The sequence below is a fragment of the Staurois parvus genome, unplaced genomic scaffold (assembly GCF_062004578.1).
Source record: "Staurois parvus isolate SC_StPar_1 unplaced genomic scaffold, SC_StPar_1.0 ptg000061l, whole genome shotgun sequence".
In the NCBI taxonomy this organism is placed as follows: domain Eukaryota; kingdom Metazoa; phylum Chordata; class Amphibia; order Anura; family Ranidae; genus Staurois; species Staurois parvus.
This window is the reverse complement of record NW_028317857.1, coordinates 10,960,239-10,986,624: the sequence shown is the minus strand read 5'-3', so window position 1 is coordinate 10,986,624 and position 26,386 is coordinate 10,960,239. Positions and strand designations below refer to the sequence as shown.

At 40.5% G+C, this 26,386-nt stretch overlaps 1 protein-coding gene across 1 annotated transcript in view; it reads right to left on the bottom strand.

Annotated features, from left to right (window-relative positions):
• Window positions 1-26,386, bottom strand: part of ADARB2 (adenosine deaminase RNA specific B2 (inactive)) — a 748,635-nt gene that overhangs the window by 55,090 nt on the left and 667,159 nt on the right. Inside the window, exon 9 of the mRNA XM_089668727.1 lies at window positions 586-767. Within this exon, the coding sequence (XP_089524853.1) occupies window positions 586-767 (182 nt within the window). The remainder of the gene's footprint in view (window positions 1-585; window positions 768-26,386) is intronic.

The following is a 26,386-nucleotide window of genomic DNA, read 5'->3' as shown; positions in this document are numbered from 1 at the left end:
GGGTGATCGCATTCTCCTGCTGTGTTTATCAATGTAAAAATAATTCCCATTTGTATCAATAACCCTTCCTACTCAGCTCAAGAGTAATTAGCGCAGCTCAAGGACAATTTATCCCTCCAGGGCTTACTACTTGTATATTTCATTTTATAACTATAATTGAATCCGTTTTTGTCAATAGGGAGTGTTAGGAAAATAAAAAGAAGAAAAAAAAAAGAAAAGGTCAATAGGCTGAAATGTCATTGTACAATTTATTGTATTATATATTTGTGCAGTTTTTCTGAAGGTAGTCAATGTAAAAAATGATGGCGCATCCTAATTCTCCACATTAATTAAAATTGAAGTTCGGAAATTAAAATTAGATACTAAGACTTAAAGGGCAGTGCTATCATGTGCAAGACAGAGGATAATACACCAGAAAAGTCTAGTGTAAACATCATAGTATATAGGTCTGCTTAAAGGGCATTGCAAATGCTTGAACTTGATTAACTTTCATGTAGGAATTGAGGACAGTTTTTAAAACTTTTAATACTTTAAAAGACCTGAAGGGAGCAGGATAATTTGCCTGCAAGAAAGGTGACTGCTTACCGCTGAGCATTGGATGATTATGCCGATATGGGTCTGGCAGATTACCAATATCTTCTATTCTGTGGCTCATGACCCTGTAAAGGTGGCCTGTATGATGCAGGCTGCCGACAACAATGCTGTACATGTAGATGGGCTCGATGAAGTGACTGAGGAGAGCGCCTTGTAGCCCAAGGATATTCCATCTGTACAAAAGAGATTAAACATTACTCTGGTGAGGGGAATACAAATTGCAACATTCAGTACAAGGGATAATGAATCAGCTGCTCAGGAGGTAATCAATCTGTAGTTCTCTGTGACTTTAGAAGGAGTAAACATTTATGACCTTCTTTTAAAGGAACGATAGGAATATAGAAGCTGCCATTGCTGACTTGCTTATGACTTTTTTTGTGGCTTTCTATCATTGGCAACCTTTATTCACTAATGTGTGAAACAACAACAAATACGGAGTTACATATTGGGTGCCCAGACACATTGCAGGTTGCATGTGTGTTCCATGACTCAGGTTCTGAAGGGGAACAAGCACAGCACTTACACTCACAACAGGTTCTCTTTCTTGTTAAAAATATATAAAACATTAGTAAAGCTTAGATGCAAAATATGAACAAAGCATATCTCTCTATAGCAGGCATGTCCAAAGTCCGGCCCGCGGGCCATTTACGGCCCGGGGGTCGGTTTAATACTGCCCTCCAACAGCCCTCCCTGCTCTGTGTAATGTGGCCCTCCCACGGCCCTCCCTTCTATGGCAGACAGTCTTCTGCTTGAGAGCAGTGCGCATGCGTGACTGCGCCGCGCTGGGAGCGACAGAGGGCGGTGACGTCAGGGCCGGGCTTCCAGCGTGAAGTGTGTTTCTCTTCCCCTCCCGGCTGCCGAGCAGAGACTTCAGCTCCAGCTACCTTTTTCACCCTTCACATTAGTGCAGGTAAGTTTTTTTTAAATTTATTTTCAATACATTGTGAAAACTCAGCTGTCAGTTGATCTTAATGTTATGAAATAAAAAGTATGTTGTTTGCAATTAACTTGGCATAAAATAATTTATTTGCATTTAATTGTAATGGTTCAAAGAATGTTTGGAAAAATGTTTGGCCCTCCATCATGTTCACTTCATCCAATCTGGCCCTCTTTGAAAAAAGTTTGGACACCCCTGCTCTATAGTGTGTAGTTGTCTTAATCTAGAGCATTAAATGCCATTTCTTTCTGCTGCCTCATTCTTCTGCTGTCTGCGTGAATAACTTCTGACAAGTTTTTCTGACACCAGCAGAAAAAAGGTGACAAGGGAGGGAGCTCCAGTATACAGCCTGCGATTGACAGCCTCAGCTCTGTACCATGTGTGCTGTATGAAGGGGGTTGTCCCTTCCCTCCAATCAGCTCTCGCTGAGCTCTGCAGAAGTAACTTCAGCCCCCTCCCCCTGCTTTCAGTAAGCTCAGACATGCTGTATAGGTTCGGCACTTTGAGCTACAAATTATAGGAGGATTTAATCTGAGGCCAGTCACTTCACTGGGTATATGTAAGGTGCAGCACTAAAAATGCTACATGTAAATTGTATATAGCAATAAGCAATCACAAAATACAAGTGAATCATGTAATAACGTTATGAACTGTGAGGTATACAATGGTAGTAGTAACATACATCAATGAGCATCAAAGAATGAATAGTGCAAAGTGACTGATAAATAATAAAGTCCTTTGACTGTTAGACATGAAAATCAGTGGCAACAATCCAGTGGTGACACCTATTCTGGGGGACCTTCACCCTTATGCACTCACCAGAAATCTGGCAAACATATGCCCAAAATATGATCTGTGATGGCCTCCTTCACTCCTTCCTCATGGTGGACTCCTGACTGTCCATGTCTCTGCGCTCAGATGGTTTCCTTTCCCTTGTGCTCTTCATGGCCTACGCCCTCATCCTCCCCTATTATGGCCCTTATTCTTGCCATTCTTATTCTTGGCTGTATGTTTGCCAGATTTCATCTGAGTTATATACAATTCAGGCTGGTTATATACAATTCAATTGATAGATCAGCTTGTGTACAACCAGCCTGCCCATACACGAATCAAACTTCAGCTCGTCCCTGCTGAACCGGGTGAATTTCACTCCATGTATGGTCATCCCAGGGGTGGACTGAACATTCAGACATGCGGGCACTGCCCAAGGGCCCGGGGTCAGTAGGGGGCCCCATGAGATGCCCCTGATACCTCTCATAGGCTTTTTTGGGAGTGGTTTGAGTGTGGGTGACGACACAGGGGCCCTATGATCCCCTACTGTCTGGGGGCCCCATAAGTTGTCAGTCCGCCCATGGGTCAGCCTAACTAGACAGACACAAAGGCAGTATCTTCTTGCTTTCATGGTTAGGCTTATTAGTCTCTTTTTTAATGTTTTTACCACCGATGAACCTTTGAAATAAATTTCTGCTTCTTGGGGAACCCCTGTCAAGAAAAGATTATACTAACAACTCATGGTACATCTATAAGTTATAGAACATTTTGAAGAAAGGATAAAAATAATGTTGTGTACCTAGCAAATTTAACACTCAGGACAGATAACTTTGTTACCAACCTTCTACAATATTATTTTCACCAATATGCTCTAAATTAATGATAACTGCAGAAAAAAAGACAGAGTAAAAATTATGGTGTCTTCTAACATTATTACTCATTGACAACGTGATCAGTGTAGGTGGGTCAAACCACTATTGCTCACTGTCCAAGGAACCCCTAGTAACCTCAGGAAGAGCCCTGGTTGAGAAATACTGCACAATTTAGTCTAATCAGAAATGAATTAAGTTGAAGCCCAGCAGACAGTTAATACATATTCAGCTTTGTGCCAAACAATGTTACCTCAATACTAAGATAATTAGATTTTATAGCAATAAAGAGTTACTGGGATGCAGGTGAACACAAATATTCCCAGGGTAAATCTGAGGAAACAACATTGGTCTGAAGAGGGAAACAAACATTCAGGGTGTTTTTGGTGGTGATCTGAAAGGCTAGGAAGGCTTAAAAATAGTATTTAGCTTTGTTAAGACTTCCTAAACTGTTATCAGACTAAAACAAACTTTAGAGAAGTTCAGGATGTAAAAAACCCAAACATACTGTATATACTCACTTAGGTGCATGCAGCATCAGTCCAATGCATCTGTTCCCAGCTCCCTCTAAGACTGACAACTGAGCAATCAAAGACTGCTGTTTGCTCAGTTCTCAGTCTTCACTGAGCAGAGAGCTAGGGACTATCAGTCACCATCCCTCTGGTCTGTCCCTCCAGTGCTAGCTGGAGCACTGGGCTGTGGAGGGGACAGGAGTGGCTCGCTCAGACTCTCAGAGGCTCGAAGTTCAGGCATCTGGGTGGATCCTAACTTTTAAAGTTGGGATCTCTTCAAAGCCTGGATGAGCTCAATGATGTCAGATGAAAATGGATCAGGGTGCAGAAAGAAGTGCACTTCTGCGATCCACAGGAAATGTAAGGCTAAAAGACCTTTGACCCTACTTCTCCTTTAAATCTTGCTGTTCTTTGGGAACCCAAGAATTATGACTATCCTGCTAAAATAATCACAGTTTGTGATTCTTTATAGATCATGAAATATTTCTTAGACTGGCAACTTCTGTTGCATATGAAAAATGGGCACATGCTTGGGTATGTATAAGATGATTTATATTCTTTTTGATGGGTATATCCTTGCCTGAATCTATTCAGAGCAGGGCAGACGGCAAACTTACAATAAAGTCACAGTTTTAGGATTAGTGAAGGAAAGAGTGAAGGACCTCTGTTATCAAGCCCCAGAGAGTGTGGTGAAACGCGTCAGACGGCATGGCCGTAATGGTGGCTAAGGCCATGCCATACATCTCACTCCTCGGGTCGGTTGAGCGGTGTCCATTTTCCCAGTGAAGGGAAGAGGGTAAAATTATGGTGAGGTGATATTGTTAAGATGAGGGTTGGGCAAAGGGTTAGTTAGGGTGTGGTAACAATGTTAGGTTTATTTTGAAAGCAGAGGGTTTAGTTAAGATGTGGTGAAAGTGTTAGCATAAATTACAGTGTTAGGTGTAGAGTTGGGGATTATGTTAGGATAGACTTAGGGCAGGGGGTAAAGTTAGGTTGAGATGACAGTGTTAGATTTAAGGAAGAAGGTAATGTTAGGAAGAGGTAGCAATGTTAGAGTTAGGATTAGGACAGGGGCTTAAGCACAGTGTAAAGTTAGGTGTGTGTGTGTATGGGGGTAAAGTTAGGATAGGATGAAAACTGTTAGAATTATTCTTAAAGCAGAGGGTTAAATTAGAATCAGGTGAAAAAAAACTAAAATCACACTGGGGTAAAGTTAGATTAGGGTGACAATGTGATGATTAGTTTTAGGGTTCAATGTGAAGTTAGGTTGAGGTGCAGTTAGGATGGGGTAATAGTGTTAGACATTTGGCAGAGGGTAAAGTTAGGATAAGGTGACAGTGTTGGAATTAGGTTTTGGATTAATAAATTGGTTGTAGCCGAGTCACTTCAAACTTTTAATGTTGCCAGCTGTGAACGGTCCACAGCCCTGTACTGTACTTCAATCTTACACATCTGTCAATGTGACATTGGCTCTGTCCATATTGTTGGTTACCTACATCAGGGGGAAACAGAGCAATATTTACTTTAACACAGGAATACATAATCACAGTCTGAAAATGAACATTTTGCAGCTAATTTCTAACATCATTGTCCTTTTCATTAATTAGCATTTCCTGATCGTTAGGGCAATTATTGTTCTCCCTCTCCGCAATGAATCTCTTTTCATGATTAATCAGGAGTCATTATATTTTCCTTTTCCCGAAGCAGTCAATTACCACGGAGTCCTTCCCATTAATTAACAAATGTTTGAAACAGGCGCCTGGTACCTGAGCTGCAATCTGCTTAAGAAACCTGTGACACTGAGCATTTTACACAATAAAGGGTCCCTTTAAATTTTATTCCAAAACACAAGCAATTTAGCTGGCTATATTAATTTGCCTGAGAAGCAGAGCTGTGAATTAGAAACATCTTTTAATCTCATGCTAGAAGAGGCAGCCATCTGGCTGCTGAGAATTTCTAGAGAATCTTCTTCTCTCACTCTGCAAATACAGGTCATTAAAGTAATGTGTTCATCTACATAAAACTCAAATGGAATATAAAAGGTAATATTTATATACAAACAATTTAGTCCCACAATTTAAACAGTCATTGATTTTATGAAACATTTACTTGGGACGACCAGATTTGCATATCTCTGTAGGCAATTTTGTCAAGTAATATAATATTTGGAAAGAAGAGGATATCATTAAATATTCACCTTTTCAAAATGCTAAACGAACAATTATGGTGGCAGATGAATAGGATGTGTTACAGTTTTGATATAGTTTCATCTTCAATAATGGATTCTGTGTAGATTTAGTCTCTTTGTATGTTTATAATGGAGATGCAAGCAGTTTTTGCAAGTGTTTCTGGTTATTGTAGATGCTATGTGTTACATGTATCTGTTCTGTTTTCCTAAAAGACTCCCTCACCTGGAAGAACTCTTAGTATGGAATAATTTGTAAAATAGAAATTTAATTTTACTATAGGTGCTTTTGTATCCAGCATTTAAGTGTGAGAACCCTAAGAGGTCAACCCACAGAAACGTTTACTACTTTTGATCCAATAGCATGCATTGTTTTCATCATCTGTTTAGAAATATCACATTGCCTGTTTCCTACAAATGATTACTTTACATTACATATATCAGTACTGCGTGTGCTATTTTAAGGTAGTATTTTAAAGAATATGCATATCCAAAAAATGTTCTTTAGTTTTGTAGGGAAGCGTTAGTTTAGTTTATTTTTGGCTGTTTGTGTCCCATTGAGTGGACTTCCCCGCACTTCCTTGTCCTGAAGATGTAACAGAATGTAAGGAAATCTCTCCAAGGGGAGGGGAATTCCCCTCTTAGGCAATTGTCACCCAAACAGATGTACCTATTAGAGACTTAACTCTCACCTTATTTTTTGAGGACAACTCAAACATTTTGGTTTCCCTTATTTTTCACTTTTAAACATGGAAACAGTGAGGGCAGAAATAAAGAACCAACTGGTCCATCAAGTCTGCCACTTTATTTTTAAATATCACCCAAACCGTACTCTCTGCTCCTCGCACGACCTCCTGCTCTCTAGCTCCCTTGTCTCCTCCTCCCATGCTCATCTCCAGGACTTCTTCAGAGCTTCCCCCATCCTCTGAAACTCTCTACCCCAATTTATCAGGCTATCACCTACTCTGCTCACTTTTAGGTGATCTCTGAAAACCTATCTCTTCAGGGAAGCCTATCCTGCCCTAAGATAATAACGGAATCTTCTATTCCTCCAACCAGTCCATCCCCCACAGTTATTACGTTTTGTACCACTAGTCCCTCCCTCTTAGATTTTAAGCTCAAAGGAGCATGGCCCTCCTAACCCTCTTATATTGAACTGTATTGTTACTGTATTGTCTCCCGTTATATTGTAAAGTGCTGAGCAAACTGTTGGCGCTAAATAAATCTTGTATAATAATAATAATAATAAATACATATATTTTTTTTTCTGCGTATAGATATATGCTTGTTCCAAGTGTGTTTGAATCAGCTTACCATTGTCTGACTCACTACCTCTGCTAGAAATCTATTCCAAGCATCGATTACACATTCAGTAAAATAATACTTTGTAAAATTAGTTTTGTACTTTCCTTCAGTTTTTTTGAGGTCCCTGTTTTTTTTTTTAATCTTAGCTTCATATTGATTTTGACAGGTGTTCTAACCCTTCTCCAGCGTGTTGCCAACCTATAACAGGAAGTGCCTGAAGAAGCTACATTCTCTGTGAAAATGCATTGACCTGTGGCTTGGGACCTATTTACTAAATTTCACCTTGGTTGGGTGTACCATAGAGAGGATCCTGCAATCATATATACAGTTAGGTCCATATATATTTGGACACAGGCACAATTTTAGTTTTTTTCAGGTATTCACCAAAACATATTCAAGCTATAGTTATATAATGGTTCTGGGCTGAAAGTGCACACTCTCAGGTTTAATTTGAGGGTATGTACATCCAAATTGGAGGAAGGGTTTAGGAATTACATCTCTTAAGAGTAGCCACCCCCCCTTTTTCAAGGGACCAAAAGTAACTGGACAATTGAATTAATAGCTGTTTCATGGCCAGGTGTGGGCAACTCCTTCATTATTTCTTAATCAATTAAACAGGTAAAAGGTCTGGAGTTCATTCTAAGTGTGGTATTTGCATTTGGAATCTATTGCTGTGAACCTACATCATGCTTTCAAAGGAGCTGTCCATGCAAGTGAAACAGGCCATTGTAAGGCTTTAAAAATGAAACAAATCCATCAGAGAGATAGCAGCTACATTAGGAGTGGCCAAATCAACAGTTTGGTATATTCTGAGGAAAGAAGAATGCACTGGTGAGCTCAGTAACATAAAAAGGCATGGACATCCATGGAAGACAACAGTGGTGGATGATTGCAGGATCCTCTCTATGGTAAAGAAAAACCCATTCACAACATCCAGACAAGTGAAGGACACTCTCCAGGAGGTGGGCGTATCATTGGCAAAGTCTACAATCCAGAGAAGACTTCAGGAGAGCAATTACAGAGAGTTCACCACAAGGTGCAAACCATTCATAGGCCTGAAGAATAGAAAACATCTAAAAAAGCCAGACCAGTTCTGGAAAAGCATTCTTTGGACAAATGAAACTGGAAGATGAATCTGTACCAGAATCACAGGAAGAAGAAAGTGTGGAGAAGACTTGGAACAGCTCATGATCCAAAGCACACAACGTCATCTGTAAAACATGGTGGAGGCAGTGTATTGGCATGGGCATGCATGGCTTCCAGTGGCACTGGGTCATTGGTGTTTATTGATGATGCGACAGAAGCAGCCGAATTAATTCTGCAGTGTTTAGAGATATACCATCAGCCCCGATTTATCAAATACAGCAAAGTTGATTGGACGGTGCAAATGGTTGCAGTTCCGAAAATTTGTACTTGATATTTATGTTCAAACCCTTGAATTAAAGCTGAAAGTCTGCACTTCAAATTAATTTGAGTTGCTTCATTTTAATTTATTTTGGTGGCATACAGAGCTAAAAGTATGAAAATTGTGCCAGTCTCCAAATATATATGAACCTAACTGTAGGGCATTGTGTCCTAATCCTTTGGGATATTGTTTTATACTACACAATCATACATGACACCATTTAGGTGTTCATTTTTATGAATTTACTTGTATGTTTTATGGTGATATTGTAATAACATTTTCTATTATTTAAATTTTTGTCTCATGATGTGCCAGGAAAATCCAAATTTTTGTGGGGATTTTTATCTGCTGATTAAAGGCAGAAAAGCCACACTGTGCTCTTCTGGCACTAAGAGTAATAGTTTTATCATAGGTTGTTAATCTCCAACAACACTATAATATGTCTACATTTTTTTAAATAAAGGTTGAATTTAAATGATCTTGTAACAAACTTTTTAAAACCAAAAAAAACCTTGTAAGCTTCCTGCTGATTGCTGCATCACAAATCCAAAAGCTTATTTCAAATCGGAATCAATAAAGAAAAAATTTGTGTTAATGTTAACTGGGACATCTCCAGCGACAGAATGGAGTGAGAAATACCTCTCTCTTTTGTTCAAACACTTGATATTAAAGCTCTGTTTACAGAGACGCAATCCCTTGTCTGGCCTTCAATATAGATAAACCTTAAGTAAATATTTTTCCCCCATTTGTCAATCATAGAAATGCCACAGATGAGATGGGTGAACTCTCATAACCAGCTCCAGGAACAGAAGATATACACACCATTTTCGGTAAGGATGGATCATGCCAAGGGGTATGAAGACTTATTATTAGATTGCTGGACTAGATAGGTTTAACGATGGAAAAAACATCATTATCATGAAGAATAATAAATGAAATAGGGATGCTGATTCATTTCCTATAGTGTGTGAATTTAGTGTATTACTTTGTGCAAAACACACATCATTAAAGCATCTGAAAATCACATATGTGAACTATTTTGTTATAAAGATGTGTATAGGCTTCTGCAGATGGGCAAATATAGTAAACACTTCAATTGCATTTAAATTGTCAGATCAGGTTGAGATATTTTTAGATCATTCTCAGGTGCTTCTTTTTTTTTTTTTTTTTTTTTTTTTAATTTAAATATTTATTAAATTTTTCATGTTAATACAAAAACCCAAAAAGGGAAGTAAATCTCATACAAATAGACATTTATAACATTTCTACCTTTCCCTTACTAAAAACTCTTTTCTTTCCCGTCCCACTACCCCCCCTTCCCGCCCCTCTTCCCCCCTCCTCCCCCTCTGCAGACTCTAGCCCATTCTAATCTCTTGAGGCTTATTAATTTTTTGTTAACATCCTAGTTCATATTTTCCTATATTTCTCTTTCAATCCTGCTCTTTCCCACTTTTCCCATCTCCTGAAATAGACTCTCATCCTATCTTCCTGCATATGATATGATCTTTCCATTCTACCTATCTGGTTTACTCTGTTAATCCAGTCTACCTCCTTCGGTACCTCAGCTTTCCGCCAAAACTTGGGTATCAACCCTTTCGCCGTATTCAAGAAGTACCAAATACCTGAATCTTTATATTTATTTACAGATGTCTCCACATTGTGTAGGAGGCACGTCGTTGGGTCTAACCCTATGTCAATTTCAGTTATTTCTTCAATCAACTTGACTATTGTCTTCCAAAAAGCCTGGATTTTCGGACATTCCCACCATATGTGAAACACCGTGCCTATCTCTCCACATCCTCTCCAGCACATATTTGAATTTTCCCCTTTCATCTTGTGCTCTACACTCGGTGTGATGTGCCATCGTGTCACACACTTATAATTAACCTCAACCTCTCTCATGCTAACATTATCGTGTATCAATCTAAACATCTTTCTCTGTCTATCTTCATCAAACCCAACTCCCATATCTCTTTCCCATTTTGTCATAAAAATTAACTTTGTGTTTGTGTCTAATTCTGTGAGTATTCTATACACTTTTGAAATACCGTGCTTCCCATCCCTTCGTGTCTCTAACAACCTTTCAAACATATTCCACTCCTGTTTTATTCTCAAGGGTTTCGGTAGATTTCCAATAAAACTTTTCAATTGATGATATTTCCACTCATCTATTCTAATAAAAATGTCTCCCTTCTTCTCTATTAACTCTTTAAGTGATCTCAATTCCCCCTCCACCAAAACATCTCTCAGTTGGGTATCCTCCTTTCTAAACCATCTCCCTGATATCTTATTCTTTCCCGGGGGAAAGTACTCAGTATTTGTGAGAGGCATTAATATTGAATTAAATTCCCATTTCATATTTTTATGTAAATTGTCCCATACCCTAAAAACATTTAAAGTGTAGATACTTGTGCTTTCTTTAGTTCTCCTGAACTGTGGTGGAACCCATATCATCTGACTCAATCTAATGCCACTAAGATCATTTTCAATTGTTACCCAACTTTTCCCCTTATGGTTAAATGTCCAGTCATATATTCTTGCTAAAACCACTGCTTTATAGTATCTCTTGACATCTGGTAGACCCAATCCCCCTTTCTCTTTAGTCCTACTCAATGTTTCATATGCTATTCTAGGTTTTTTATTCTTCCATATGTATCTTGTTAACTCTTTTTTCATTATCTTAAAGAAGGCTTCTGGAATTTTAATTGGTACCATTTGAAATCTATACAGTATTTTAGGCATCATTACCATTTTGACTAAGTTTATACGTCCTATCCAGGATGGATTTCCTCCTTCTAGTCTTTTTAAATCTTCCCTGATCTCATTTATCAAAGAGATATAGTTTAATCTATACAAATGCTTAGATGAGGCAGTGAGTTTTATTCCTAGGTATTTTATCTCTTTTTCTCTCCATATAAAGGGGAATTCTTTTTGTAGTTTTTCTTTTTCATTCTTTGATATATTAATATTCAGGATCTCTGTTTTCGTTGGATTAATTTTTAAATTTGATAGTTCACCATACTCCTTCAGAATCTTCATTATATTTGGGAGAGTTATTCGGGGATTCCCCACGTAGAACAATAAGTCGTCCGCAAAGGCCGCTACTCTATGTTCTATGGATTCTATCTGAATACCCTTTACCGATCCACTATTTCTTATTATTGACAACAGAGGTTCAAGTGACAATACATATAGCAGAGGGGACAGAGGACAGCCCTGTCTTGTACCATTAGACATTCCAATGGGTTCTGATCTCTCCCCATTTACCGTGATGATTGCAGTAGGCTCCCTATATAATTTACTCATCCACTCTCGCATTCTATCACCTATCCCCAGCACTTTTAAGTTGTCCATCATAAAGCCCCAGTCCACTCTATCAAATGCCTTCTCCGCATCAATTGACAAGAGCACCACCGGGGCTTTCCCTCTTCTACTTTTCTGAATAAGCATCAGGGTTCTCAAGCCGTTATCTCTACCTTCTCTCCCCGGTACAAAGCCCACCTGGTCTCCATGGATCCATTCAGGCATCAGATCTCTCAACCTGTTTGCTAACACCTTTGCATACAGTTTAGTGTCTGTGTTCAATAATGAGATAGGTCTATAGCTGGAGCACTGAGATGGGTCTTTTCCCTCCTTGTGAATAAGTACTACATGTGCCTGTAGGGATTCTCTCCTCACTTCCATCCCACCTCCCAGAGCATTCATATATTTCTCCAGCTTGGGTAACAGTACTTCACTAAATTTCTTATAGTACTTAACTGTATAGCCATCCGGACCTGGACTTTTTCCCCCTCCTGTGCTTCTTAATGCTATTTTAATTTCTTCCTGGGAAATTTCTACGTCTAGGGAGTTCAACTGTGCTTCACTTAGTTTTGGTAATCCCGCATTTTTTAAGTATGTCATCTTTTTTTCGTTAATTCCCTCTTGGGCTTCTTTTAGAGGGCCTTGGGGGCTAATATTATATAACTTTTTGTAATACTCCGTAAACACTTTAATAATCTCTTTATTTGAGTGGACCAACTCCCCCTTTGAACTTTTTATCTTTTCTATATAATTCCTATTTTTCTTTTTATTCAAAGCTCTCATTAGATATCTTCCTGGTCTGTCTCCCCATCTATATCTCTCGTTCAAAACCCTGTTGTATACTCTTCTCTTCTCCTCATCCATCAACCTCTCTAGCTCATCTTTTTTATCCATTAACTTCTGTCTCGTATCTTTTGTTATTTTCTTCTTATGGATCTGCTCCAAGTCCAATATTTCTTTTAAGAGCCCACTGACCCTCTCTCTTCTTTCCTTTTTCTTCCTTGCTCCTGCCGCAATCAAGATTCCTCTTATGAATACCTTGTGACTTTCCCAGACTGTAGCTATCGATACTTCCTCTGTTTCGTTCTCCTTAAAGTATACCTTAATCTCTTTCTCGATTTTCTGAACTACATCCTCATCCAGAAGAAGAACCTCATTTAACCTCCACCCTAATCCTCCAGTCCACTTTCTTCCCCATCCCAACTTCATCATGACCGGAGCATGATCCGAGAACGTCCTTGTCTCTATGTCAATTTTTACCAGATGATCTATAAGTTGATGGTCTATTAAGATGTAATCTAATCTCGAGTATATCTCATGTGCATTAGAGAAGAAGGTATAGTCTCTGTCTTTCATATGCGTTATTCTCCAGGTATCCACTAGTTGGTATTCATGCATCACTTTTTTCAGAGCCCTCAGAGACCTACTCCCCTCTCTTTGCACGGAAGAGGTATTATCCTTTTGTGGGTCCATACAAAAGTTTAGGTCTCCAGCTACTATCAAGCGCCCTTTTTTAAATTCCATTAATTTTTTCAACAGACCCTTCATATACTTCTCCGAGTTTTTATTGGGGCAGTATATATTGGCTAAAGTACACTCAATCCCCTGAAGTCTACCTTTTAAGAATAAAAACCTCCTCTCTGGGTCGGTTCTTCTATCCTCCAGCTCAAATCTCATATTCTTTGCCAAACCTATTGCAACCCCTTTTGCTCTTTTAATTGGAGAATCTGCATAGTACCATGTTGGATAGTATTTGGATTTCAATTTCACGTTTGCCTCTATCTCAAAATGCGTCTCCTGTAAAAATACCACTGACGTAGCCCTATGATGTAACTCATTAAACAACCTAAATCTCTTCCCTGGACAACTCAGCCCGTTCACATTATAGGTTATAAACTGTATTTCTTCCATCATTCCCAATTAACTCCATCTCTCTTCCAGATTGCCTCTTCCTCTTTATCCCTTCTGTCATGCAGAGTATTGACCCAATACCTCCTCCCCTCCCTTCCTCCCACCCAACTCTCGTCCCCTCCCCCCTCCCTCCCTCCCCCCCCACCACCCTTCTCACCCTCTCTTCTTTTTCCCCTACCCGTTTTTAGGCCTATAAACTGCCTACAAATCATTTGTGGATCTATTTCCACCATTGATTTAAAATTTGGGGGCGTCAGCTCCGCCTATGTACGGCTCACCTCTCCTCCAACCCCCCCGATTCCCTCTCTCTATCGTCTAGACTCAGCAAGAGTCTTTACTCTTTACCTCCCTCCCTTAACCGGAGCCTCCAAGCGGGTCTCAACATCCGGAGGGGGAAGACCAGGGGCGAGAGGGGGAAGTAAGAGAGAAAAAAAAAAAAAAATCATTTTCTACTTAATTCTCCCTCTCCTCCCTCCCCAACCCCGAGGCCTCCCTCACCCCGACCTGTTGCCAGTCCTCTTTTCTTATAACATTTGTGTTTCCTTTATCTTCTTTTTCTTCTTCCCACCCAGCTATCTCCATTCTTTGCAAGTCCAGTCTATCACAGAAATCTCTTAATTCATCCGGAAATCTCAGATACGCTGTGACCCCATTTTTCCAGCCAATTAGAAATGCTGAGGTACTCCATCTATACTGCACATTCTGTTTTCTCATTTGCTCCAACAGGGGTTTCAGGGATCTCCTTCTCCTTAGGGTCTCTACTGTTAAGTCCGCATAGATTTGGATAGTCAAGTCTCCAAACTTAATTAATGATCTTCCCTTGATCTTCTTCCAGATCTCGTCTTTGACCCCAAAATTTTGGAACTGGGCAATTATGTCCCTCGGTCTTTCCTTCTCAGTAGCCCGTTTGAGCTTTCCTACCCTAAACACTCCGTCCAAACCGATCCCATCAGATTCCGGTTTATCTCTTATGGAGTTTAGGATTTTTTTAACTAGTTCATATAGTATTTCCCCTTTAGCAGTCTCTGGGATTCCTCGTATTCTAAGATTACACCTTCTTTCTTTATTTTCTTGAACTTCCATCCTAAAGATCATTTTTTTCTGGTTATTTTCTGATTGGCTTATTTTTTCCCTTAAATTATCTATATTCTGGGCCTGGATTTTAACTTTCTCCTCCGTTTCTTCCATTCTTGATAGAAGGTGTCCTAAATCATTTCGAATAGCTGTCATTTCATGTTTTATCGTTTTTTCCAGATTTTGAAACATTTCTGCCATCTCCTTCTTATTTGGTATTTGTAGTTCACCTTCAGATTCTTTTTTTCCCGAGCCCTCCACTATTTGTTGGCTACCGCTGCTATTCATGCCCCATGATAATCTAGGGCTATTTCCTGAACTAATGTCCATTTCCCCCTTTGCACCTTGGGCCCTTTCTGGCGTAGTATTTCCATATGATGTAAATTTCTTTATTGTTCCTGTTTGGGCCCCTTTGGGCCCTGCTCCCTTGGGACCTTTGTTCTTCATATCCTCTATATGTCTTGATAGCCTTGCAATTTTTCCTATATCCTTTACTCTCCTAGGACACCTGGGCCTCCTTTCTTCTTCTCTTCTAACCCCTGGGAATCCTCCCCTCTTTCACCCCTTGGTCGCCTATGTCACTCAGGGGATCACCACGCAATAAGCCCCCAACAGTTTTCACTCACCCTTCCCTTCTCAGGACGGTGATTCCAGGCTTGTGTGGAGGGCCTTCACTGCTGCTCAGTCCTGGAGGGGATTCCTCGGGGTATCCGATACTTTATTTCTTTCTTTCCACCTCCTTTCTCTCTCCTTGGGGATCGTCTTGGGGAAGAAGAATAGATCTCCTGATATTTATGGGTCTCCCTGACCCAGGATCAAACAGCCGGCCAGGGGGTACAGGCAACTATAAGCCGGCAGCACCTTATCTGATCAGAGCACCAACCAGCCTCCTCTTTCCCTCCAAGGTCCTCCTCAGCTGGGCCCTTTCTCCTACCAGCTTCACTCCTCCACTGGCCGCACGGATTTCCAGTCCTGTAGCGCAGGGGGAGCCGACATGTCACTGCCGCTTTGACACTCTGACAGGGAGCCGGCCGGCGTCTCTGCCTCCCAGTGATGCCTTGCGGCGAGCAGCGTGCTCACACCGCCCTGCTTCGTCTCCCCGGCAACCCGACAGCTGCACTGGAGTCTCCGCAGCGAGATCACCTTCTGGAGGTCCGTGCCCACTCTCCTCTCCCTTCCATGCGCCAGTCTCTCCCCGCTTGGAGCCCTCCTCATGCAGGTAGGGCTTCACTCCATGAGGGTCTCGGGAGGGTCAGTTTTGGAGGTTATCGGAGAGCACTCACATCGTGCTCTCCGTCGCCGCCATGTTTAGGCTCCACCCTCTCATTCTCAGGTGCTTCTGATCTCCATCCAAGGACTTCTAAGCTGCTGGTTCCCAACCCAGGAACATGTATATTTAGGCAGCTAGCTGTGCTGTTGCCTGTCCATGTGCTGGGGCAGAATGCTAATGTGCTGTTAGAACACTTACAGTAACTTATATTATTTATATCACTTTAATTTTTAGGCAGTAACACTCTCCCCCCATATGTTTGGAATAGGGCAATGTGCTGTTAAAGATAAGTTTGACACAGCAATGTTGTAACTAAAATGTTTTAGTTCATATGTCAGTGTTAAGAATTATGGACAATTAAATGTAGCTGGCTCATGAAATAATGAGTTGTTGGGAACAGCAGGGTACTTCAGGTCTCATCTTTAAACACTAGGGAAAGAAAAACTGAAGGTGCTGTCCAAAGCAACTGACCACATTCCAGTGCACATTGCTCCAATATAGGTTAGAAAAGGTTTTGGAAACACTGCCACAGTTTTCCCTGAGGAAATCTCATGAATCTGTGAGGCAACGCATTGGGAGGAGCCTATGACGCCAAGTCCCAAACAGAAAGTGTATGGGCTGCCATCTTCCATGAGCCATTTCTAATGTACTTGCACGTATTCTCATATGCACCAGTACATGTGTATTTAAGTTGATTAATAAATTTGGGCTTCATTTCTAATAAACATTTTTGGAGTCAAAATGGCCAAAGCAGCTTTTTATTAACCAATAATTTATTTCAATATAAATAACATAACATTCCAAAAATTAGAGAACAGCGGAAAAATGTGGTGGCCATTTTGAGAGCCATAAACCAAACTTGAATTTTGCTGAAAAACATTCCTTCAACTTAGGCCCTCAGCCGCAACCCACCGGCTCAGGGACAATCCGACTTATCCCAAGCTGCAACACACCGGCTCGGAGATAACCCTACTTATCCGCAGTGACCACCATTTTACCTATTCCCAGTTAACCCCTTGTTAACAGAAATGTACCAAGGTCCCCATACCACCAATGGGTCCTTCCTCCTCCAAAGACCAACCACCGCCAAGGCTGCCTTGACACTCCAAACCAAAGCACGAAGGGGAGGGAGGCTGGAAAGCTTCTTCTTCTTCCAACTTCCCCACTGGGCTTCCTGGGATCAGACACTCCTTTTTCTTGGTAAGCCATCCTCTCAAACTTCCCACCCTTCTTTTAACCCAATATGTTGGCCCCCTATTCCCCCCAGTCATGTCCTCCCTGTGCTTAATTTATTTTTTTGCTTCGGGCCTACCTTTGTGTATACACAATTTGCACATTTATTTCTTTATTCTTCCATATACATTTGCATTTTTTGCATTTTAATAAGTTTGATGTCACTGTACTCACACCATAGTGATTATGCTGAGGTTTTTTCACTATCTTTGACAACTACAGGTTTAGATATTGTAGAGCTTTCTAAGTTTTATCAAATCTGTATGCTTTAAGTTAGGACTATTCTAGCTAACAGCGATGACATTGTAGACATTCTTTGCAAATTTGTAAATGACCATTTGTGCAAACATGAACCAGCATGTAGAACTATTGAAATATATAGTAAAAGTATAAGTGTACATAAAAACCTGAATGCGTGGTATTTCGTACTAGGGCAGTTTAACCGCTCAAATAAGATAACACAGCTGCTGTGAACTGGGGCTGGCTCAGCATTATGAGGTCTGCTGTTCACACCTGCCAGGGAAGTTAATCATGCAGCAAGATTTACGCCATGGTTGGCTGTCCACATCATGACTACACTGGGTAAAATAAAACAGGGATTAAACATTCCAAGATTCCTGTGCAATGGCAAAGTAGATTAAATGCCTTACTACAGTGATAAGCCTTTTATTCTCAACTGGAATTCAGATGTAAAAAACGTCATGTGGCCAAACTTTACAAGAGAAACTTGGCACATGGAGAAAGGAGTTGAACAGTACATAGTCTGCGGACTCTGTCTACATAGGCAGAGCTTTCTTATGGTAAAATGACAGAGCTGACATTTACCTCTTCTTTAAACAGCTGCCAAGCAGAGCCTACAGAATGTTGTACTCCTAAAGGCTGTAAAGACTTTCACTAAGTCAATGAAATAACAGAATTAACCTTCACCAACTAAATGACAGCTGAAATCTGATTGATTGGCATAGACTAGAGGTTTGTAATCTGTGGTTAATCCCAGTGGCATAGAGCGGAGATGCTTGGGAAGTGGCCCTATTGTCTACTGAGGCAGATGTGGAAAACAATGATGGAGATTTTGGGCAAGGGATACAAAGAAGCTGGAGGGAGTGATAGTTTAGGTCATGAGGTCTAGGCAAGGTGGATAAGGCTGGGAACACTGGGGTGATTTTTTGCTCACCCATGATAATTTTGTGATTAATTGCTACACATTAGTGATCAATGGAGTATAGGATCTAGTCATTAATGATCGCTAATGTTACAGTCAGGTCCATAAATATTGGGGCATCAACACAATTCTAACATTTTTGGCTCTATACGCCACAACAATGGATTTGAAATGAAACAAACAAGATCTGCTTTAACTGCAGATTGGCAGCTTTAGTTTGAGGGTATTTACATCCAAATCAGGTGAACAGTGTAGGAATTACAACAGTTTGCATATGTGCCTCCCACTTGTTAAGGGACCAAAAGTAATGGGACAATTGGCTTCTCAGCTGTTCCATGGCCAGGCGTGTGTTATTCCCTCATTATCCCAATTACAATGAACAGATAAAAGGTCCAGAGTTCATTTCAAGTGTGCTATTTGCATTTGGAATCTGTTGCTGTCAACTCTCAAGATGAGATCCAAAGAGCTGTCACTATCAGTGAAGCAAGCCATCATTATCCTGAAAAAACAAAACAAACCCTTTAGAGAGATAGCAAGAACATTAGGCGTGGCCAAAACAACTGTTTGGAACATTCTTAAAAAGAAGGAACGCATCGGTGAGCTCAGCAACACCAAAAGACCCGGAAGACCACGGAAAACAACTGTGGTGGATGACCGAAGAAGTCTTTCCCTGGTGAAGAAAACACCCTTCACAACAGTTGGCCAGATCAAGAACACTCTCCAGGAGGTAGGTGTATGTGTGTCAAATTCAACAATCAAGAGAAGACTTCACCAGAGTGAATACAGAGGGTTCACCACAAGATGTAAACTGTTGGTGAGCCTCAAAAACAGGAAGGCCAGATTAGAGTTTGCCAAACAACATCTAAAAAAGCCTTCACAGTTCTGGAACAACATCCTATGGACAGATGAGACCAAGATCAACTTGTACCAGAGTGATGGGAAGAGAAGAGTATGGAGAAGGAAAGGAACTGCTCATGATCCTAAGCATACCACCTCATCAGTGAAGCATGGTGGTGGTAGTGTCATGGCGTGGGCATGTATGGCTGCCAGTGGAACTGGTTCTCTTGTATTTATTGATGATGTGACTGCTGACAAAAGCAGCAGGATGAATTCGGAAGTGTTTTGGGCAATATTATCTGCTCATATTCAGCCAAATGCTTCAGAACTCATTGGATGCCGCTTCGCAGTGCAGATGGAAAATGACCCAAAGCATACTGCAAAAGCAACCAAAGAGTTTTTTAAGGGAAAGAAGTGGAATGTTATGCAATGGCCAAGTCAATCACCTGACCTGAATCCGATTGAGCATGCATTTCACTTACTGAGGACAAAACTGAAGGGAAAATGCCCCAAGAACAAGCAGGAATTGAAAACAGTTGCAGTAGAGGCCTGGCAGAGCCAAGTATTAAAAAAAAAAGTTTGATTTATGAATATTATTCTGTCCCATTACTTTTGGTCCCTTAACAAGTGGGAGACACATATGCAAACTGTTGTAATTCCTACACCGTTCACCTGATTTGGATGTAAATACCCTCAAATTAAAGCTGACAGTCTGCAGTTAAAGCACATCGTGTTTGTTTCATTTCAAATCCATTGTGGTGGTGTATAGAGCCAAAAATGTTAGAATTATGTCGCTGTCCCAATATTTATGGACCTGACTGTATATCAGTACAACAAATTTGTGGGATTAATTACAACTGCCTGTGTAGCAATTGCTAGTGAGTAATTGCAGGCTAAACAAGGCCAAAAATTACTATCACTTGGCTTATGTTATGATGTTAAAAGGACAATTTAGAACACTGTGTACAGAGGTTCATTAAAGGATAAGTTCATCTTTGGAAACATGTTACATGTTCCACCTGTTTTTAGGGTGGAACATGTAACATGTTCCCAGTGCTGCAGCCAACACCCTATTCCCCTCCCCCCTCTCCCTGTGACTGTGGGAGAAGTTCCCCGTACTAGCTGTCACTTTTTAAAAACAGTGTGGCTGTGCGGGGCTTGTCATTTATACACAGTGTTCTGTGAATGAATGAACTACAAGTCCCGAAAGCCTTGGTGGCTGTCGGCTTGTAGTCTTCAATTAACCACCAAGGCACTGTGGAGCAGCGTGGCAGTTCACTGAATTTTCCTGTACAGGTGCAATGCTTTACAGGCTATTTCAAACAAAAATAATAATTGCACATTTTGCTACCTGCAATAAAAAGTGCATTTATTATTTTTGGTCAAAAAGTGGACTTTAAGGCTGATGTCACATGGACTATTTTCCTACAGCAACCCCCCCATTTTGTTACAGGGATGTGACACTAAGAATATTATAATGATCTTTTATGAGATCACTAAGAGTGAAATTTGTAGTACAATTTGTTGTTCTGTCACTTAGCGATTCATCAGCATTTCTGCTCAGTGGCAAAATCACTAGTGACAATTGCTCTTAATGCGTATTAGCAACAAACTGATGAAGGTGAGTGATTTGTAGCATATTAAATCGCTAGTCACAAATTGTTGTTGATTGCTGGCAGTTTGTAGCATCAGTTAAACTATATGTTAACCCTAATCTTTGAAAACAACCCATTCAGTTTAAAATAAAAAATGGAAAGCAAAACATTTGTGTTTGTGTATATATGTGTGTATATATGTGTATATTGTGTATATATATATATATATATATATATATATATATATATATATATATATATATCATTATAAATACCTTTTTCCCCTATTATATAAGTGATCACATTCGCTCTGTCCTCAGCTGCATAAGAGGCTTAGAGAGCTGGGGGGAAGAAACAGCAGCTGAACTCCCCAGTGAATGGCTGTGTGGGGGGTGGGGCGTGTGTCAGGAGAGGTCTGAGGATTGGAGGAGAGCAGACTGAGTTCTAGCACAGCTAGAAAATTGACCATGCTGTGCTCTCATACCTAGTGTGGTCAGTTTGTATTAGGAAAGCAGAGGGACTGGCAGGAACACCAGGTATTTCACACAAAGGAAGCAATACGTGAGAACAGGATACTTTGCTGTACAAGTATATGGAACAGCAAGCACATATCAGGAACATGCAAAGTTGGGTTTACATATTCTTTAATATCTACAAAAAAGTCACCTATCTGGCATCAACCTAAAATAGACCTTCTCATAAATTCCTAACATGTCACGATATAAGCAATAACATACTTGTTCAAGCAAAGCTGCTTATTTTATCATTAAAAAACAGTCCTTGAGCTTCAGTCAGTGACCTTGCCTAAACTGAGATTACATCACTAGTCTGCTGCAAGCAGAAGGAGGCATTTCCTCATTCGCCTCTGTTGTATCTTATACCGGGTCCTAAGACAAGAGACTGCAGCAGTGACATTTGTAAACACAACCAAAACTACATGATTGTGTGATCCTTAACCAGCATCTCAGTTCAGTAGATGCTGACCCTGGATGATTCTTGTACAAAGGTACCATCCTTCAGAATAAAGCATTGTCACAGGGAGTGCCGTGATCTCTGAGAGAAGAAATAAATATCTGGAAGTCACACTTACATATTACTTATCTTTCCTACAGTTGGAATTAAAAAAAAAACATATCTCATGGCAGGTCCACTTTAACCTCTTTAGGAATGTGGATATAATACATTAGTCTTTTATATTTGCCGTACTTAAAGTAGAACTTTAGTAAGAAAATTAAGTCCTGCTAAATCAATTCATGCTGACCCACTTTGCAGGTATAGCTATATAAAACATTAAAAAGAAGTGCCTATACTGTTTACAATCCAGTAATACACTGTCTCACCCTGCACATGCTCAGTTACTCTCTATTTTTAGGCACTGTACCAAAATGTAGAGGCTGATCTGCTGACAGCCTAAGGCTATGTTCACACTAGCGTTGTGTGCAGGTGGCAGAGAGGCGTTTGGGAAGCGTTTTTACCCCTTCCCAAACACCTCGGACAATTCTGAACATTGCAGCACATGGTGCTGTTCTAACGGGAGCGTTAGCGTCACGGCAAAACGGACGCCTCTGGTCGAGTCAGGAGGCGTTGAGGCTTCCTATTCTAGGTTATGGTGCCGCTCCGCAAACGCCCGGCCGGCGTTTGCGGTGCGGTTGCGACGAAGTTGCGGGGTGTTTGCGGAGCAGTAACACCATTTAAACTTCATTATAGCCGTTTGTGAGGCGTTTTTAATGCTTGGCAAACGCCTAGCAACTCCTGCTAAACCGCGCATGCGGCGTTTGCGGGGTGTTTGGAGCGCGTTAAAAAATGCACCGCAAACGCCGGACCAACGTTAGCCAAACGCTATAGGGGCGTTTGGTAAGTGTTGATAAAACAGTCAAGTGTGAACGAGCCCTAAAGATTTAATGCTGCTCAGGGGCTTCAGCAAAATGGCAGCCTCCAGCAAGAAGAAACAGGAACAATGATGGAGGCAATTCACAATCACAGCATAATTATTAATGTGGAATGTATTATTTGTATCAAGTTGTTATGGGTAAAGTTCCACTTTAACCAGCCTGTTAATAAAGAAGCACTTGTCCTACAATGGATAGCTGGTTGCTCAGGAGTTAACAGAAGCAAAAATAAAAACAGTACAGTGTGATATGATGCCAGAGCAGTGCGGATCAGCTACAGGCAATGTACTAAACTACTGGCATCCATCAGGTTTTAACCAGGGTGACACAGAGTGTATGGAAATCACTGGGAGGAAGAAAGTGTCCCACGTTCCCTTTGTGATATATCTGCTATGATTGTAGCTGTCTGAAACAATCACAGAAGGCCGAACACATGCAAAGCCTGGAAGGACTTTGTACCGCAGTCTTCAAGAAATCCTACAAAGTCTCACATGAACTTATGTATTAACTTAAAGGATCAGTTCTATTTCTCTGCAAAACAACAATCACAAGTACCTTTGAATACTAAAGTTCAGTGAAAGCTTTAGCTGTAAATGTCTGCAGAAGGATAAGACGTGCATTCCCAATCTCTAGGACTCCAGGGTGCAGATGTCACAGAATGTCATCAATTCAGCAGATTTATTTTACGGATAAAGATGTGGAAAAAAAAAAAAGTTTGCAACAGTGAGAAGAGCATCAATGATGTGCAAAGTATAGTAACCTACAACTGCCAATCAAATTTGACCTTTTATCAGCTTTGGTCAGGCAGGGGCATGAAAATTGAGTGCTGATTGGTTACCACCCCTTGCAATTTCGGTCTTGATGTCTTGTCACTATTTTACAAAGCTAACGAATGTCAAAATGTTGTTGGTTACAGGGTAGAATTCAAGCAACAATCAGTATGATGGCTTTAGGCAACCCAGAATGGAGCTTTTGGAATAGGGAGCAAGGGAAAAAAGTGTTAACACTTTACGTTCCTAGCCATTAACCCTACTCTTGAACACAACACCTAACTCAACCCTAAACACAACCTAACCCTAACTATAACCCTTAACCTGACACAAATTAAGATTTGTTAACCTTAAAATGTAATCTCTCACTTTGCATGAGGATAAAGTGATATTAAAGCTTAATTTTTTTTAAAAAATAACAAGCATGTCAAACTTACCTGCTCTGTGCAGTGTTTTTTTCATAGAGTATCCCTGATCCTCTTCTTCTTGGGTCCCCCACTGGTGCACCTGGTTCCTCCCCCTTGACCAGTGCCCCCTATAGCAAGCCGTTTGCTATGGGGGCACTGGTGCATGCTTGCTCCTGAGCCTTGCTCTATGTGTCCATAAGATACTTAGAGCCGCAGCTCGGCTCCATACTCTGCTCTCTCGCCTTGATTGACAGTAATGGGAGTCAATGGTTCCCACTGTTGTGTCCCAGCCAATGCAGGGAGAAAAGGGGCTCGGGTAAGTTTTTTTTGGGGGGAGCAGCACACAGACGATTATTTACCTTCATGCATAGAATGCAAGAAAGTAAAAAACCTTCAGCCTCTCCAACCACTTTAATCCTAAATTTGCATTAAAATGGTTATAAAGCCTAAACATTTTTTTTATCTTAAAGTGGTTGTAAACCTCAGACATGAAATATGCTCCCCAACCCCTGTTTTCTGAACTCTCAGTTAAGCTTTATCAATGTTGCATTTTTAACAGATGTAGAGAAGAGAAGACTTCAGATAAACAAGTACAACTTATGTAGGAGAATTTGTTTCATCTCTGTGTATCACCTGAATGCATGGTTCACGGTTCAGTATTTTGTAACACAGAGTTCAGTAGTTTGTAAGGCAAACTTCTCTGCCTTACAAACTACTGTACTCTGCAATACCGACTGTTGAACTCCGTGGTACAAACTACTGAACTCTGCAGTGCACACTACTGAACTCTGATCTCTGCAGTGCACACTACTGAACTCTGATCTCTGCAGTGCAAACTACTGAACTCTGATCTCTGCTTCGTATCTGTCTCTCATGCATTTCTGCCAGAGTACAGCAGTTGTGTGGGTTGTCCCAGGCTCCCATCCCATTGATGGTAAATAACATTTGTTTTTTTTTTAAATATTTTTGATTGGTGTGCCCTGGGATTCTGCTAAATTGTAAAGGGTGCCTTGGTTGTAAAAGGTTTAGAAAACAATGGGTTAAGGCATGGAATGCTCCAAAATGTTTACACAGTAACAGGAGGACACTTTTCTCTAAGCTCGCATTCCAGGATTCTTCTGAGGACACAGGGGGACAGCCTGTAGTTTGAGACCCTATGAGAGCCATCTCAGTCCAAGCCACCTCTGGTGCTGATATCCCAAAAGCACACAGTCACGACGAATCACCTGGATTAAATTCAGAGAGGAAGACAATCCTTCATCAGAAAAGATCCCTTATGATGAAGTCCTACAGCTCAGAAGATCACTCCAGGTCCTTAGCTCTGCCATAGCTGAGACCTCAAGAACAGATACACTGTCCATAGGCTGCCCCTGAGGCTGTGGAACCCTCCTAGGCAGAAGGAACAATCTCTGCAGGGCTTCAGACGATTTAGCACCTTCCCACCCAAATTCTGGACATTCCTCTCCAGCGATTGGCCAGGCCATGATAGATAGTCAGGCTAGTCAATTGAATCTTCTTCCCTATATTCTGAAAGCTTCTTCCAGAGGCATGGAGAAGCAAACTCCCAGCCTGTAAAACTCTGAACGGACCAAAGCAAAAAATCACTGCTCCCTTGAATACAGGAGCCCAAAACTAAATTTGCATAGCATCCTTCCAGAGAGTGCTACACAATGTATGAGATATGTAATATGTATGTACTCATTTTTATTATATATTTTTGATACATATGTCAATTGCTACTTGAAGCATATTTTCTTGTCCTGCCAATTCACGTGTCCAGCCAATTACCCCATTTGAAAACAATCGTTAAAACTAATATCTTGATTAGACTCATATATATGTAAAGTGAAGTGTATAAAATAAGGGGGAAGGCATATGTGATATGTGTGGATGTTAAAATAACATATGACTCCTGAAGTTTTTTTTTCTTTTTTTAATTGTTTTGTGAATTCTCTGATCAACTCAAGAAAACATAAAAAAAAAATGTGTTATTTTGTTGGGAGTCCCCTTTTTTCTTTTTACCTGCATAGAGTTCTTTAAAGTAAGTCTGTTACATATCAGGGTGATTCAAACTGAGCATATGAAGAAATTAAGTAATGAAATCACCTTCAATGAAAATCATATGTCAAACAAATCCACTGGCATGTGTAACACATAGCAGCAGAGCCTATCAAAATGCAAAAATGGAAAAAAAAAAAGAAAAATATTTTTAAATAAATCTTACCTCTAGTTAACCCTTTATTTACATTTAATAATAAGTCATCTTTACCTCCTTCCTCCCCTTCTGCTCTTAACTGATTTTTTTCTGCTGATTTATTTTTTCTTTTTTTTTTATATTGCTAACATTTTTTTTTTCA